The following is a 14980-nucleotide window of genomic DNA, read 5'->3' as shown; positions in this document are numbered from 1 at the left end:
TTTAAGACAGAAAATAACTTGATGCAACATAATCAGTCACAAGGTTAAAATGTTGTGAAATTCAAATGCTCCTTTCAGGTTGTGATTGCTTCTTTTCTTGGTGCTTTCCTGGCTCCTGCTCTAGCTGCCAGGGTGTTGTGAATGAGTGGTTTCAGTCACTTAAAGAAAATAAAAAAGCAGGTTTCAACATCAGTTTGTGGAAGTACAGCATTCAATGGCAAGGGTTAGTCTGTTGCTTACTGCATAGATGAAACCTGCAAAGGAAAATCAAATTAAAATCACTTCAGAATGGCATACACAGAGTCCAGGGCTGCAAAGGGTGAGGGTACAAAGGGTTTAAGAATATTTAAACACTGACTCATTTACAAGGTGATTCAATAGTGTTTACTACAATTACAACAAAGACTGAAATATAGATTCAAGATAGCAACATTCATACCCTAATCGCTCCTCCTGCACACACACAGGCCCAGAGCTGTTTCCATCTCTATCTATGTGTGCAAAAGGACCTGTTAAGAATTCCCTGGAGCTCACTGGAACGGGTCAAACATCTTTGCCTTTCTCAGTGGGTGAGGGTTGAGTCTCGAGGAGTGGGGGATACCAGCCCAGTCTTCAGAAGTCTCTTGAGTACTGCAGACCTGAGGCTTTGCAAGCTCTGGGAGGCATCCCACTCCACGGGAGATGCTCGTGGAGCCCACTGCAGTCCAGGGCAGCTCAAAGGCTCCCCTCAGCACTGCTGTTTATGGAGTCAGGAGATGGCTGTACTTAATTCCCAGGAGATTTGTGCCCTGGCCTATCCCGAGTTGGTAACAATGGTGCCGTTCCACTCAGGCTGACACAGGTAGATAATGTTCCAGGGCTGTCAGGGGATGAGTGATTGTCCCTTGTTCCCTGCCTGGGTCAGGTAACCAATATTCCTGATATGAGCAGTGTCACTCCCACGTCTCCCTCTCACAGTTCCCAGTACAGTCATGAAAACCAGGTCGGGGTAAAGCCTGAGTGTAAAGTCTGACACAAGAGCACTGATGGCTCTTGTGGGCCTCCCAGATGAGCTTCCCAGCCTCCCCTCTGAGAAACCATCTTCCCTTTAATCTGCTCTCCAAGAGTAATAATTCCCAAAGCATGGATACTGCAGCTAATGCTTTATTGAGAGAAGCACTGCTGGGAATCCACAAAGCTAAATCCTTACCTCCTTTAATCTATTCCAAAAACTAGAACATCAAGAAAAGCTCCAAGGAGCACCACAATGAAAGTTCACACCACTCTGGCACTGGGGTTATGCTTGAGCAGGAAAAACATCATACATGTGGCATTGCTGGAGGAGGAAAAAAAACCTTTTTTTTTTTTTTTTTGCCTGCCAACAGATTCCTACCTCATAATCATCAGACTCCAGCAGATCAAAATTTCCAAAAGTACAATCCCCACAGTTATCAAGGTATTTCACCAGGAAATAATTATCAGTGAAATGCAGCAGGGAAACAAATGACAAAATAATTTTATTGCAGCATTCAGCCCTTCCACACCTAATTCTTAAAACAAATAAAAGGTGGGAGGCTCACATCATTTATTCTGCCTTCAGCAGCATCAGCTTTGCAGTCAGGATGCATCTCCCTGTAAGTATGCATGCTTTTCTTCCTTACAAACTGAACCTTTGATTCAAACCCGTTCCTTTATCTCTCAGAAGGGCTTCTGCCTCTCTGGAGCACTAAGGCTTCTCTGAGGCCATTGTGCTCCTCCAGAAGGAGCAGCTCAGCCCCTGCTCCCCAGAGGAGCTGGGGAGGTAAGGATTTCTTCACGGCTTGGCTGGACATGATTCAGAAACCAGGAAGCCTAATCCATGCCCATTATTGTCAACGCTTTTGCACCACTGGAGCACTGCACTAGTGCATCAAGCCCTTCCCTGTAATGCCAGGGCAGAAGAAATGGAAAAGCTTTCTCTTCTCTCTTCTAAAATAGCTGTGTGTGCCTGCACAGCTCTGAGAAACAGCTTGAGATTCAGCTCTTGAGAGAGCAAGTGAGAAATGTGTCTACTTTGAGCACCCTGGGGTAAAGCAAGGGTGCCTCCCTTTGGGAGCACTGATGCAATCCCAGGTTGAAAGCAAAAAAAGGATCCAAGAAGGAGCCTTAAACATCAGATTAGGAAAAGGGAAGGAGGATTGTCATGGCCAAATTTGTCAGCCAGAGTTGCAGTTACATTCTGTATTTGATTTTCATTTCAGATTTTGACTGCAGTCCTTCTTGGACTTGTCCTGACTCCAGCCCTTGCTGATTACGTGAGTACAAATGAACAATTTCCACATTGCTGCTCTTTCTATGCTCCCTGCTTCAGAGATCTCCTTGAACCTTTCATTTTTCTAAAGCCTTGGGCAGATAATCACTTGAAAGTCTAAGTGTACTTTCATTCATTTTTCTAGCATCAACAGACTGAAGTAAGCAAGAAAATCTCCATTGGTGGAGGCTACCAAATTATGACCATCAATAAGAAATGGCTGGTGGCAAGTATTGAGCAAAAGACCAACCATGGTTACTGGAAAACCATCTGGAACTATGACACGGTGAGTGCAGTCTCTTGTTCAGAGAGTGGCTCATACAGTCAGTAAAAAGTGCTTTTTTACTTTCTTTAATAGGTATAAAATTCCAGTATTAATGATTACATTCCGAGTGGTCAATAACTTTATTTTACAGGGCTTTATGGCAACCAAAGTGCTGCCAGAGAGAGCTTGCTACATTTCCATAATGAACAGAACAGAGATGCCCAGCTTTGATGCACTTCCCCAGCTGGCTGCAGACATCAGGGTAAGATTGAAAAGGAAATTTACTTGGAAAGTTGTACTTAATGTAAAGTATATTCATATGTGAGACCTTGCTATTTTAAAAACCAACAGGTACTTTAAAGACCAGGTTCGTGACACCATTAATTAGATGTTTTTATCAATTTCACTGGCATTTTACAACAATGTGACTTTAAACTTTTGAAAATTGGAATACCCTTGTTCCAGTGCTTCCAGTGGAGGGTTTACATGTTTGGCCAATGTTGTAGCTCAGTTAGATTATTCTTAAAATGTTTACAACAACTAAAGCTGGGAATATGCTTGGAGTTAAACAGAGCAGGGCACAGACCTTGCTGAATGCTGGTTTATGATGTTTAGAACCAGATTCGTCCAAGACCCCCTACAAAGGAGATCACATTCACCCTTGTGAAGAGAATTATTCGTGACCTCGAATCATATGGACCAGACATCTTCTCTATGTGCAGAGGGCTCTCAACTTATGTGGCTTATGAAGTTCATGGTGAGTGCAAGCAAAGGAATTCTGTCTCTAAGTGACCTGGCATTTGTTTCCCTTGGGGAATGACCAATGCACACTTGCTGCTCTTCCACCTGGAGTCAGACAGAAATCAAAGGTTTCAGCAGTTGTACAAAGGGTTCAACATCTTTGCAGATCAGGACTGGAACAGGGTGGGGTCATAGTTCCCATAAATGACCCAAGCAAAACCCTTACAGCTCGTTAACTTAAGGAGGCTAAATTTTGGTCCCAAAGTGTTTCAGCTCACACTGAACTCCCCTGAAATACCCAGTCAATAAAAAGGGTGGTTCTAAGCACCTCTGTCCTTCAGCTCAGAGCTGACTTGACCCAGAGCACTTAACAGCATCTTAATCCATGTCTCATGGTAATTGCTTTTCTTTCCTGGTTTTTGAAGGACCCCAGTTCAATCTTGGATCATGCATCAAGCTCGATGTCCTTCAATATTTGGCCCTCACCTACTGCCATAATGATAACTTTGTGTAAATCATGCCTTTCTTGAGCCTTGTGGGGATGCTCCAGCAGCAGCCTTGCAGCTGCTGCCCAAAGCCAACCCTGCTGGAGTTATTCCCTGGCATCTCTTCTTTCAAGAGGTTCCTTCCTGAGGATTGAGTACTGGAACAGATCAGTTGGTGAGCAGAGCTATCAATTAAATTCCTTCATCATGGATTAATTCCAGCCTGTTTGTCGTTACTCTACCCTTTTTCATCTAAGAACACCTCCAAGAAAATATTTTGCCCCATTTGAGCCCTTCCATTGCTCTTTTCATCTCAGCACACCCAGAGAGCTGGGCAGGCCCCAGGGTGTGTATGGTACAAACAAGACACTCACAGGTAGGACCTTCCTTCCCTGCCTGGGGAAAGATGCTTCTCATTAAAAATCTTGTTTCAGGGGGCACAAAAAGCAGAAGAAAAGAAATGCAAAGCAATGAATTTGCCTTTTTTAAGGGAAGGGAAGTCTCCTTTGTGGGATTTATACAGAGTTGTTCTGTCCCTAACATAAAGCAAGGCTGAGATTCCTGTTGCTCAAATCTTTACAATCAAGGTTGAGTATTTCCGTTTCTCTAACCACAATGGCAGCATGCCCCGAGCTGAGCCATTCAGCCTCTGCTGTGCTGCCTCACACCATGACATCGTCAATGCACTGGGGCTGCTGAGGAGCCTCATCACCTTCTGGGGAGGTCTGGATCAGCCTATGGCACTCAGTTGAGACGTTTCCACCCCGGGGAGCTCCTGATCCCTTGAAAAATTTCAGCAGTCCAGGGAAGAAAAGAATCCTCTTGGCCATCGAGTGTCAGCCTCGAGTTGCACAGCTGAGATGGAAAAGGCACTCGACTCCCATCCAGAGGAGTCTGCTGTCCCAGAGCACCAGGAGAGTGCAGTGGGGGCAGTTCCAGCACAGCTGTGCTGAGTTACAGCACTGCAGACACAGCCAGGGACTCTAAGGTGGATGCAGCGGGCAGGAATTCCTGTGCAGTGATCATTTCATTGTGACAATAACACTGGGGAGCATGGGGAGCTTCCACACGGTGCTGTGACAGCTTCCTGAGGTCCCCTGGAAAACAGGGACTGTGATTTTTAGATATGGACAAGAGCCACTACCCATCATCCAGGTCAGGCACCTGGGAGCCAAAGGGAACCACCCCAGAGTCACCCAAAGGTGCTCCCAAACCCAAAGGCACCAGCTGGAGCTTAATTAGCCTTTGCACAGCTGTGTGCAATTAAAACACCTCGTTATTGCCTCACACACAGAGCCTAGAACACAGTCTCTCACACACGGCCTGCAATCTTCATAATGTTTTTGTTTCTGGCATTTTTAGTGAGGGGGGAAAGGGCAGACAAATTCCAACACCCCTCCTGTGTCCCACATGAGCCAGAGTGTTGGTGCTGCTCTTACCAGATCATAAACAAAAATACACACTCTTGAGGCAGGCATATGAAGAGGATTAGCCCTGAAGAAATTCAGAATTTCAGGATAAAGCTCAGTGTTCCCTTGGTCAGCAGCTCCCTCCATCTCAGAGCACTCACAGCTCCATCTGATGCTTCATTCCTTGGCTTTTCCCAAACTTTCCAGGGCCTCGAGTCACTCTGAACCCACAGAGAATCTGATCTCCCCCTCCAGCTTTGGCTAAGGATGTTTTAAAGACAAATGTAACACTTTGAGCAGGGCAGGGCAGCTGGAAAGCCTGACAGAGGTGCATTGCATCCCCTGAAACCCCCACTGAAGCTGCTCCACTCACCAGGTGTTGGCACTTAGGAGATTGGCGTGGCCTGAGGGTCTGGGAGGGAAATTTGGGAGCTCCTGTACCAGTAAAAGCTGAACTTGAGGTACCAGGGGCTCTCTCTCTGGGGGATGGTGCTCCTTTTGAGCTGTCCTGTCTGCTTTTAGAGCCTGTGGTGCTGTTTGTGGAAGGAGACAAGGGAGGTGAGTGCAGATGGAGTTACATTTTCCGCTGAGTTTCCTTGGAACACAGTTTAGGCTTTAGAGGCTGAACTGAGTTTGGTGAGGGTGGTGATTTGGGGCAGACTTTGCTAGGCACAGGCACTGCTGAGTACTGCTCAGGAGTGAGACAATGCGAGGCAGGAAGCCTGGCGTGGCTTTTCACTCCTGTGAAGCTGCCCCAAGGTTTTAAAGGTCTTTAAACTCAGATGTTGCTTATGTGGGGAGCAAAGGTGTCTCTGCACATCTCTTCTGGCTGTGTGGAAAACAAAGATGTAGTGACAGGATGAGGGGGAATGGCCTTGAGGGAAGGGTTGATATTGGGAAGGAATTCCCAGAGAAGCTGTGGCTCCCCTGGACCCTTGGCAGTGTCCAAGGCCAGGCTGGACAGGGTTTGGAGCACCCTGGGACAGTGGGAGATGTCCCTGCCAGGGCAGGGGTGGGATGGGCTGGGCTTTAGGTCTGTCCTAACGCAGCCCAGGCTGGGATTTGGTGCTGGGAGCACTCAGCCTCTGTCCCGGTGCAGCTGTTAATGTGCTCGAGTTCTGGCCGCGAGATGGCATTCTCTGAGTTGCTTTTGCTAAGGAAAAGCAGAGCTTGCCATCTTTAATAATAACAATAATAATTAAGGGAGGGGGGGGGGAGGAAAAGCCACAAACCCTCCCTGTATTTTCTGAAGTCCGTGACAAAGCAAGATTTGTGAGGAGGCTGCTGCTGCTCTTAGCAAACAATGGTGCTGCTTTCCGAGAGCTGCAAGGGAGACTGAGGGTCAAGTCCCTTTAAAAAAAAAAAAAAAAGTGAAATACAGTATTGTGCATCTTGAAATCTGAAACCGAGAAACAGAAGTGCACGGGAAACAAGGGGGAAAGTCTTGCAATTCCCGTGGACAACTGTGGCGAGTGGAGTTTTAAGGAATACAATATACATCTATAGCTTTTAAAGGTCATTGAATGGCTTTTGTGGAGAAACCTGTGAAATAAAGGAGCCTTGGAAGAAGAGATTTCTTTTTCTCCTCCTCTCTGGATATAATGGCCATTGCAAAGCAAAGCATCTTGAGATTTGGCTTCAAGTGTGCCTTCCTAGCAATTTTTACACTCACCTGTGATGGACACAGTGGGAAGAGAGAGAATGGTGGTCCTGCTTGCTACGGAGGATTTGATTTGTATTTCATCCTGGACAAGTAAGTCAGTCCTGCTTTGTTCTTTTTCACAGAGCTCTTTGGCTAGGCACGAACTGGAAGGGCACACGCTGATACCAACCAGGTTTTCTTTGCATTTGGGTTTTGTAGAAGTCACTGTGTCCCCAGGGGACCTCTGCAGCTCTGGACTGCTTGCTCTGTTATTGTTGTGGTAACTTCTTTGGTAGGTCCGGTGCCTAAATCCCGTAGTGCTCTGTAATCACATCAGTACAGATGTTCCCAGTGCGGGAGCTTTGTGTGTACTGAACTGGAGTGTCTTAAAACAGTGCCTGGGAGCAGGGCAGCACCTGGGTCCCCTCTGCTTTCCCGTGAGCTGGGGAGGCTGGGGCTCCCCCGAGAGCAGGGAGTGCAGAATTGTTCCTGCAAGCACCAATTCCAGGGCTCCCCCGAGAGCAGGGAGTGCAGAATTGTTCCTGCAGGCACCAATTCCAGGGCTCCCACCAGAGCAGGGGGTGCAGAATTGTTCCTGCAAGCACCAATTCCAGGGCTCCCCCGAGAGCAGGGAGTGCAGAATTGTTCCTGCAAGCACCAATTCCAGGGCTCCCACCAGAGCAGGGGGTGCAGAATTGTTCCTGCAAGCACCAATTCCAGGGCTCCCACCAGAGCAGGGAGTGCAGAATTGTTCCTGCAGGCACCAATTCCAGGGCTCCCACCAGAGCAGGGGGTGCAGAATTGTTCCTGCAAGCACCAATTCCAGGGCTCCCACCAGAGCAGGGAGTGCAGAATTGTTCCTGCAGGCACCAATTCCAGGGCTGAGCCATGCAGGGAGTGCAGAATTGTTCCTGCAGGCACCAGTTCCAGGGCTGGGATGTGCAGGGAGTGCAGAATTGTTCCTGCAGGCACCAACTCCAGGGCTGGGAAGAGTGCAGGGAGTGCAGAATTGTTCCTGCAGGCACCAATTCCAGGGCTGGGATGTGCAGGGAGTGCAGAATTGTTCCTGCAGGCACCAATTCCAGGGCTGAGCCATGCAGGGAGTGCAGAATTGTTCCTGCAGGCGCCAGTTCCAGGGCTGGGATGTGCAGGGAGTGCAGAATTGTTCCTGCAGGCACCAACTCCAGGGCTGGGAAGAGAGCAGGGAGCTCTGCTTATGCCCTCGAGCTGGTCCCTGTCCCTGTTCCCCCTCAGCTGTGCCCAAAGCAGCAGCTTTGGTACAAACCAGCCCAGAGAGGGGCTACTCCCTTCAGAGGGGGCTGAATTCAGCTGCTGGGATGGAGAACAGCTTGAGTGCCTCATTTAAAGAGCTTTATTTTCCCTAGCTGAGTCACACTTTCTTTGTTTCTTCTGTTAATCAAATGCATATTTTGCCTGTTTAGCTGCTTGTGCTGGAGATAACTTCCTACCTCACTTTTTCATCACTAATTGTGGCACTGTCACCTCCCTGGCACTGTAGGAGTGCCGCTTTTTTCAGATGTGGATGGAGCAATGTGGAATCATTTTGTCCTGAGCTTTGGAAAGCTTCTTACTAAAGCAATACAACAATTAAAAAAAAGAAAAAAAACTTTAAAAAATACTAGCTTAAATGATTGTCCTGATTTTCTTGATCAAGAGCAGCTCTTTTGAACCAAAGGCTCGGAAATACTGGAGGTGATGCCTACTAGAGCCATGGCACTTACATTAATAACCATAAATTTCAGAGACAGGAAAGTATTTGCACATTGCCGAAAGTGCTCACAGATGAAGTTTCTGACTGATCCTCTGGAGTGTTTTTTGCAGTAGCTCCCACATTCCATTCGTATAAATGAGTTGGAATTACATAACCCTTTATTACAAAATACTGGGTAAAATCTAACGCTGAGACGCCGGCTGCTTCAGTGTGCCAGTTGTCCTATGCTCCAGGGGGAAGATTTATTTATTTTATTCAGTGGAAAGATCTACCTGGCTGACTCATTTTCAGTTATTAATTGGAATAACTCTATTGCTACAAATGGGAAAACCCCAAACCCAAACAAACCCAGAGCATGATTTGTACTGCAGAGAGCTTTTGTCAGCTGCATTGCCCTGGGAGCTGAAGCAGGACCGAAGGATTTCTCAAATCTCATGGATGTGCTGTGTTACACCTCTGAGCTAATGTAACTTCAGCAGGTCCTTAATTCAAGTTCTGTGCTGTTCCCCCACTAAAATCCATGACTTCTGAGCTTTGCTCACAGGATTACGGATCTGGGTGGAAACACAAGCCTTGGCACAAGCTTTAAAGCAGGCAGGCTGGCCCCAGTGTAGGTATCGAGGTATCCAAGAAAAACCCTGCTTTGACAGTTGCAGAGCTCCTATTCCTGGGATATTTTTTTTTTTTTTTTTTTTTTTTTTTTTTTTTTTTTTTTGGTGCAGAAATTAACAGGATCTGCTGTAAAAATTTCCTTTGTCTCCATTGGAATTCTGGAGGAGCATTGTGGCTTTTCAGCTGTTCCTGGTACAGTACACCACTGGACCTGGTTGTTCAACCTCTGGTGAGAGATTTACTGTGGTGGAGCTGGTTATCACATTTCTTTTAACACTCTGATGGAATCATAGAATGGTTTGAGCTGGGAGGTCTTTAAAGATCATCTGGTTCCACCCCAAGCCACGGGTGAGGAACCTTCCACAGACCATGCTTCTTGTCCTTGATGGCAAAATCTCAAACTGTGTCTATTTTCTCAATTTGGTCTCAAGCTGTATGTTATTTGGAGTAGCTATTTGCTGTTTGGAGTTGCTACTTTCTCTTTAGAGGAGCTGTTTGCTGTTTAGGCTTGTGTCCTCTTTGCAGTTTGGGTTCTGTGCAGGTGCTGAGCACCTCAGGGTGAAGGTCACATCAAGATAAGCCCAGTGCTGTGGAAGGTAGGCCTGGCTTACTTTGGGAGAGCTGGTCCAGGGTGGCCTCTCCTTTTGTGTTCTGTGGTGCTGAGAGGATTTGTGGGTTCAGGCTCCACACACTGCAGGAGTTGGTGCCAAGGAATTAACAGCAGGCTGCAAATTAAGACACACCACAATGAGGAAGCAGTGAGATGTTGCTAAAAAGCCCAAACGTTTGTCCTTGCTGACAAATTGTGCAGTTATTGTAAAAATATTCTGTGTTATTGATTTATGCTGACTGTGACCACCCCAAGCTGACTGTGCCCAGCCCTGCAGTGAGCAAACTTCCCCTCTCCCAGCACAGCTGGAACGTTTGGGATTCTCCCAGGATCATGCCTGCACCCAGAGCAAGGTGTGCATTTGGTTGGGATGGCAGCAGCTTGCAAGGATGTGGAGGGATGATTCTTCTCTGTGTTAGCATGAAGGCTGAGGGATGCCATCAAGGCACGGTGGAGAAGTTTGTGCATTTTTGTGTCTTTTTGCCTAAAGGAACGTAATTAACTCCCAGTTCTGCCAAGGGCAGGCAACTGCAGTGAGCTGAGCTCATGTGTGAAATCCCTGCCAGAGTCAGGACCTGTGGATGTGTTTTTTACCCGGTGATGCATTTGGATTAAGCATTCCTTGGTGAAAGGAATGGGCAGGAGCTCCCTTCCAGCCAGGACCGAGTGTGTGTCTGCAGCACTCTGCACTTTGTCTGCTGATTGATGTCAATTAAGTCATGGCTACTTGCTTATTAGTTGTTTTTTTGCATACCCCCTGCCAGCCATTCCAGAACAAGGAATGTTCTTGGACTGAGGCTGGGCTTAGAGGCTTGTCCTGCTCTGACCTGAGCCCCTGTGGGCTGCTTTTGTGACCTGCAAGGTTTGGCAGTGAGCTGTCTGGTGTGAAGTGTGCCACAAGATAACAGCGTTTCCTCCAAGAATTGCATCACCTCTCGGGCGCCTTTGTGCTGTGGAGGGCTTTCAGAATTGCTCCTGGAGTATTTGGAAAGATAAAGGATGCTTTTGGGCTCATTTGTGTTGGTTTTGAAGAGCTCAATAAAGAGATGCTGCACAACTTCTTAGGTAAATGTCATCTCTGAGAGCCGTGAGACTTCTGGGAGTTAGTCCAAACCCAGGCAAGCTTAAGGAGACTTTTGGATCAACATCAGCCTCTGAACCAAGTGTCTTCATGACCTCCTTCCAGCTGCAGAGCACTTAACTCGCATGAGGTCTTGGTGTAAGGGCTTGATTCTGTGACCCTTCTAGATCGTGACCTGGGTAAACCCTCGGGTATTCTGAGAAGGTGCAACAGCAGAAATGGAAAAGTCGAGTCTAAAAAGTGCAAGGAAGACCAAGTTTAGGGAGGCTTGAGCTGCTGCAGCTTTGGGTTCTGGAGCATCTTTTCCCAGTGAGGAGGAGGAGGGTGCCTGCTGAAGAGCAGGGCTTGGCTGGAACCACTGCAGTGTCTCTCTCAACACCTGCATTCCCTTTGGAGGTACAAACTGCCAGTGGAGATGGCCACAGAATGTCTCACTCTCTTGTTAAAGAGAATGGTTTACTTGGGTTTAATTTCCCTTTATTGGGCCCTTCTCCAGAAGAGATTTTGGCATCTTCAGGATGAGTCTTTTCTTAAATTGGAAGTTTAAAGCATCAGCCATTCAGCTGCAAAGCCTTGGCTCGCTGATTGTCTTGTTTCTTCTGGCAATATGAGGAGACAACTATTTGAAAATTGGCTTTTCTTATCTTACAGTTGGACTTTAGAAATACTCATCCTACTCAGAGTTCTTGGCCTACCTCACTGTGCAAAGGAAGTGTCTTTTACAGTGTGGCTGCTGAATGACACAGCTCAAGGAGGTGGACACTGTGAGCTAAGGCTGCTTTTGTGAGCTTTGCACTGGCTGCAGAAATGTGGTTGTATTGGGTTTGTCCATTTTAGGCCGAGCGAAGAATGGGAGAAGTCTGAAGGGTGTTTCAGAAAATGCATTTTATTTACAAGGAGTGTTTTTTCCTAAGTGCAGGCCCGGGCATTTCTGGCCCCTGACAGCAGAGGGAGAAATGAACTCCAGGCAGGCTGAGCTGCCTGGCCCAGGTGGGAATTGCTGTGCAGAAAGGACAATGTGTGAACCTTCATTTTTGGCCCCTGTCCCAGCTCCCTCTGGTAGAGATGGGGAAAAACTGGATTGCAGCATATTCCAGTGATCCCACTCCTGAAACTGAGCAGAAAGCATCCTCCCTTTGTGGGCAGAGTGGGTTTGGTTTAATGATTGTAGCAGTGGCAAGAACTTCCTTGAAGGTTGTTTTACCTGGAGGCTGGGAGGAGGTTGGGCAGGGACTGTGGGTCCCAGCTCCTTGTGTCTGCCACCAAATGGGTCAGGAAACGTGGGGATCTTCACTGAGGTGTGCTTTTTGGGAGATGAATGTATGGTCTAAAGTGGCATTTGTTTCACTGAAGCAAGGACTAACTGATTTCTGATTAACCAAGCCTTGCCTGTCCAAGTCTTCTGGGGACTGATGTGACCCTTGCTGTAAAGTCAAGAGGTTTTTATGCCTCACCATCTCAAGACAAAAAATCTTTTCCAGGCCAGTTCCAGGAAATTATTTGGGACTGGAGTGCCTGTGGAATTCAAGCTCTCCGAGTTATCCCATACATCCAAGGGGAATTTGCACCTGGGGCTGAGCTCTGTGTGTCTCTGTTCTATCAATTTGGGGTTTGCATGCAGCAGGGTTTAAGTTTCCTGTCTGAGAGCAAGTCCTGGTGTGTGTCACCCTGCATCTCTTATGATGCCAATTTTCTCACTGTGTGGTTTAATTGGTTTATCAAGGGTTTTGCTATTTGGTGTTCCTTTGTTCCTCTGATTAACGTTTGAGTGGGGACGAAGCCATCGTGTTGTGTCCTGGTCTGAGGAAAGAAAGAAGGAAAGGAAGAATTCAGCACTAAGAGCATCTGCTGATGATCCTGCCTGCTCTGACATCAGGGTGTCTGTAATGACAGCTTTAAACTCATCCTAAACTTTTGGGCTCCAGTCTTTTGTGCAGCAAGGTACAGGGTCACAATTTTTGCACAGGGCCTGGAATTTTTTTATACCTGAGCAAAGGTCCTCATTTGGGTTATTTTTGAGGAGCTCATTAAAGAGACACTGCACAACTTCACAGGTAAATGTAATCTCTGCATGGGCTGGTGGGGGTCACGCAGGGAAAGAGCAGCGCAAGGAATTGTGGAGCAGGAGGGAACGGCTGAGAATGAAAAGCAGGTGTGGGGAAAGGGGCAGGAAATGTCTGGGACCCTCAGAACGAGCTCTGCATGCTCCTGGTGCCTCTGCAGGTGCAGCATCACAGCATTAAATAAATAATAATCAATAGCAATAAACCATAGCACTGCATCCTGTGGTTTATTCCCTGAGCAGCCAGGCTGGGGGGGCTGCGTCAGGCTGGGGACCTGCTCTGCCTCTCCACTGGCATTCCCAGAGCTGAGCCAGGACAGAACAGCTTGTTTGCCTTTTCTTCCTGGGAAGTGAAAAGCCATCTCAAGTGTTCATCTCTTCTTCCTCAGGCTGCAGGTCAATGAAGTTTCTGTTGAAGCTGGAATGGTTATTTCCCCTATAAATATTTCTAATTGTACTCAATGAATTGAATAAGTGATGACACATTTACTTTCCAACTCTAGGAAAGAAATTTTTTTCCCTGATATTAATATTCCAGTGTTCACACAAGTGTTTATGCCAGAAGGGGCATTTTGTGCTGAAAGATTCTGATTAACCTAATTTTTTCCTCGTTCTTACAACATAAAGAAGAGTAATCCAACCCCATTACATCCTATGGTTTATTCTCCTGAGGAGCAAAATTAGTTTGTTTTATCTTTAACTGAGGTGTGAAAGAATTAACCAGAGCAGTTGAGATGTGGACTGAGGTGTTTTACTTTTCATAGTCTCTGGCACAGTGGAAACACTGGAGGAGTTTAATAATCTGTTCCTCCAACTGCATGTAATTCTCAGAATACACTTGAGCTAAAAGCTCTGTGTAATGGTTTGGAAGTGAGTGGGTGGAATTAATCTAAAACATTGTGCAGAGAAACAGCTCCTCACTCACACAGGGTTTATTTGGTTAAGGCTCTGTTAAAGCCCAGCCTAAGTGCCTTAAGCCACTGCCAAGGGCAGCCTCAAACACTTGCATGGAGCGGGAATTATTCTTGCTTTTTAAAGTTAAGTAGGAAATGTCAATTGCAGTTTGATCTCTCTTTCAAGGAAGAGCATGGGCAGTGAGTGTTGAACAAAGCAGAAGCAAATGCCTCACTGAGCAATGTGGGACAGAAGAGTGACCCTGATGTGTCCTGTAATCCTTGTGTCCCCAGGTCAGGAAGTGTCCTGCATCACTGGAACGAGATTTATCATTTTGTGGAGCACCTGGCCCGCAAGTTCATCAGGTAAGGAGGGCTGTGGCTCCCTGCCTGGGGTCTGGGTCTGCCAGTGGCTCCCAGTCCCAGCACCTGCTGCTTCCCATGGGGAAATGTGGTGGAGAAAGAACTCCTGATGCTTTCCTCACATCCTCCATTGGCTGCTCTTCCCCACATTCCTGATCTGTGGGCAACAGGGAGAGATAAAAGAATTCTATTTATTGCTGCCAGCCTTCCCTGAATCAGGTCTGTGGGGGAGGAATCCTCCTGTCTCTGAGCTGCTGCCTGAGGTGCACAAGTTTGGGGCTGCAGGGAGAGCCCCTGGCTGTGGCTTTCAGGCCCTGAATGACCTGAGCCTGGTTGAGGAATCCCTGGGGACAGGGGATGGAAGGTGTTGTGACAAACATAAGGAGCCCTCCCTTGTCTCAGGATGCATTTAAGTCTTTCTGGCTTTAGCAATCCCAAGGTTGTGATACAAGTGTTCTCTACATCCTTCACAAGGATTCCCCAAGGTTTCCCTGGACTAAGAAGGCCCAGGGCAGAACACATTTTCATCCTGTTGAGTTGTAGCTGGGTTGGCAGAGTGTGATTGTGTTGCACACACAGAGCTCTGCTCTGACCACCACATTAATTCACTTTTTTCTCTCCTCCAGCCCTCAGCTGAGGATGTCCTTCATTGTTTTCTCAACCAGAGGGACAATTCTAATGAGGTTAACAGAAGACAGGTAAGGAGAGGCTTAAAGGTCAACAGCAGCTTCTGTGTCCTTGTAGCTTCCCTCACCTTCCTCAGTGATTTCCATCCCACCGGGAATGTGTTGTGGCACCTCTGTGCTTCCCAGTTTC

The 14980-nt window shown here is 47.1% G+C and overlaps 2 protein-coding genes across 2 annotated transcripts in view; both read left to right on the top strand.

Annotated features, from left to right (window-relative positions):
* The first annotated feature begins 1601 nt into the window (after positions 1-1601).
* GKN1 (gastrokine 1) lies at positions 1602-3789 on the top strand. Its single transcript, XM_053966545.1, has 6 exons — positions 1602-1613; positions 2220-2273; positions 2415-2555; positions 2686-2796; positions 3150-3291; positions 3701-3789. The coding sequence occupies exons 1-6, from the start codon at positions 1602-1604 to the stop codon at positions 3787-3789; spliced, it is 549 nt and encodes a 182-aa protein (XP_053822520.1).
* A 2721-nt stretch (positions 3790-6510) lies between these two features.
* Positions 6511-14980, top strand: part of ANTXR1 (ANTXR cell adhesion molecule 1) — a 66106-nt gene continuing 57636 nt past the window's right edge. The window contains 3 exon segments of the mRNA XM_053966350.1: positions 6511-6922; positions 14096-14167; positions 14791-14862. Of these exon segments, the coding sequence (XP_053822325.1) occupies positions 6771-6922; positions 14096-14167; positions 14791-14862 (296 nt within the window). The 5' untranslated portion in view covers positions 6511-6770.

Source organism: Vidua chalybeata, chromosome 28 (assembly GCF_026979565.1).
Source record: "Vidua chalybeata isolate OUT-0048 chromosome 28, bVidCha1 merged haplotype, whole genome shotgun sequence".
NCBI classification, from domain to species: Eukaryota; Metazoa; Chordata; class Aves; order Passeriformes; family Viduidae; genus Vidua; species Vidua chalybeata.
This window is presented reverse-complemented; position numbering and strand designations above follow the sequence as displayed.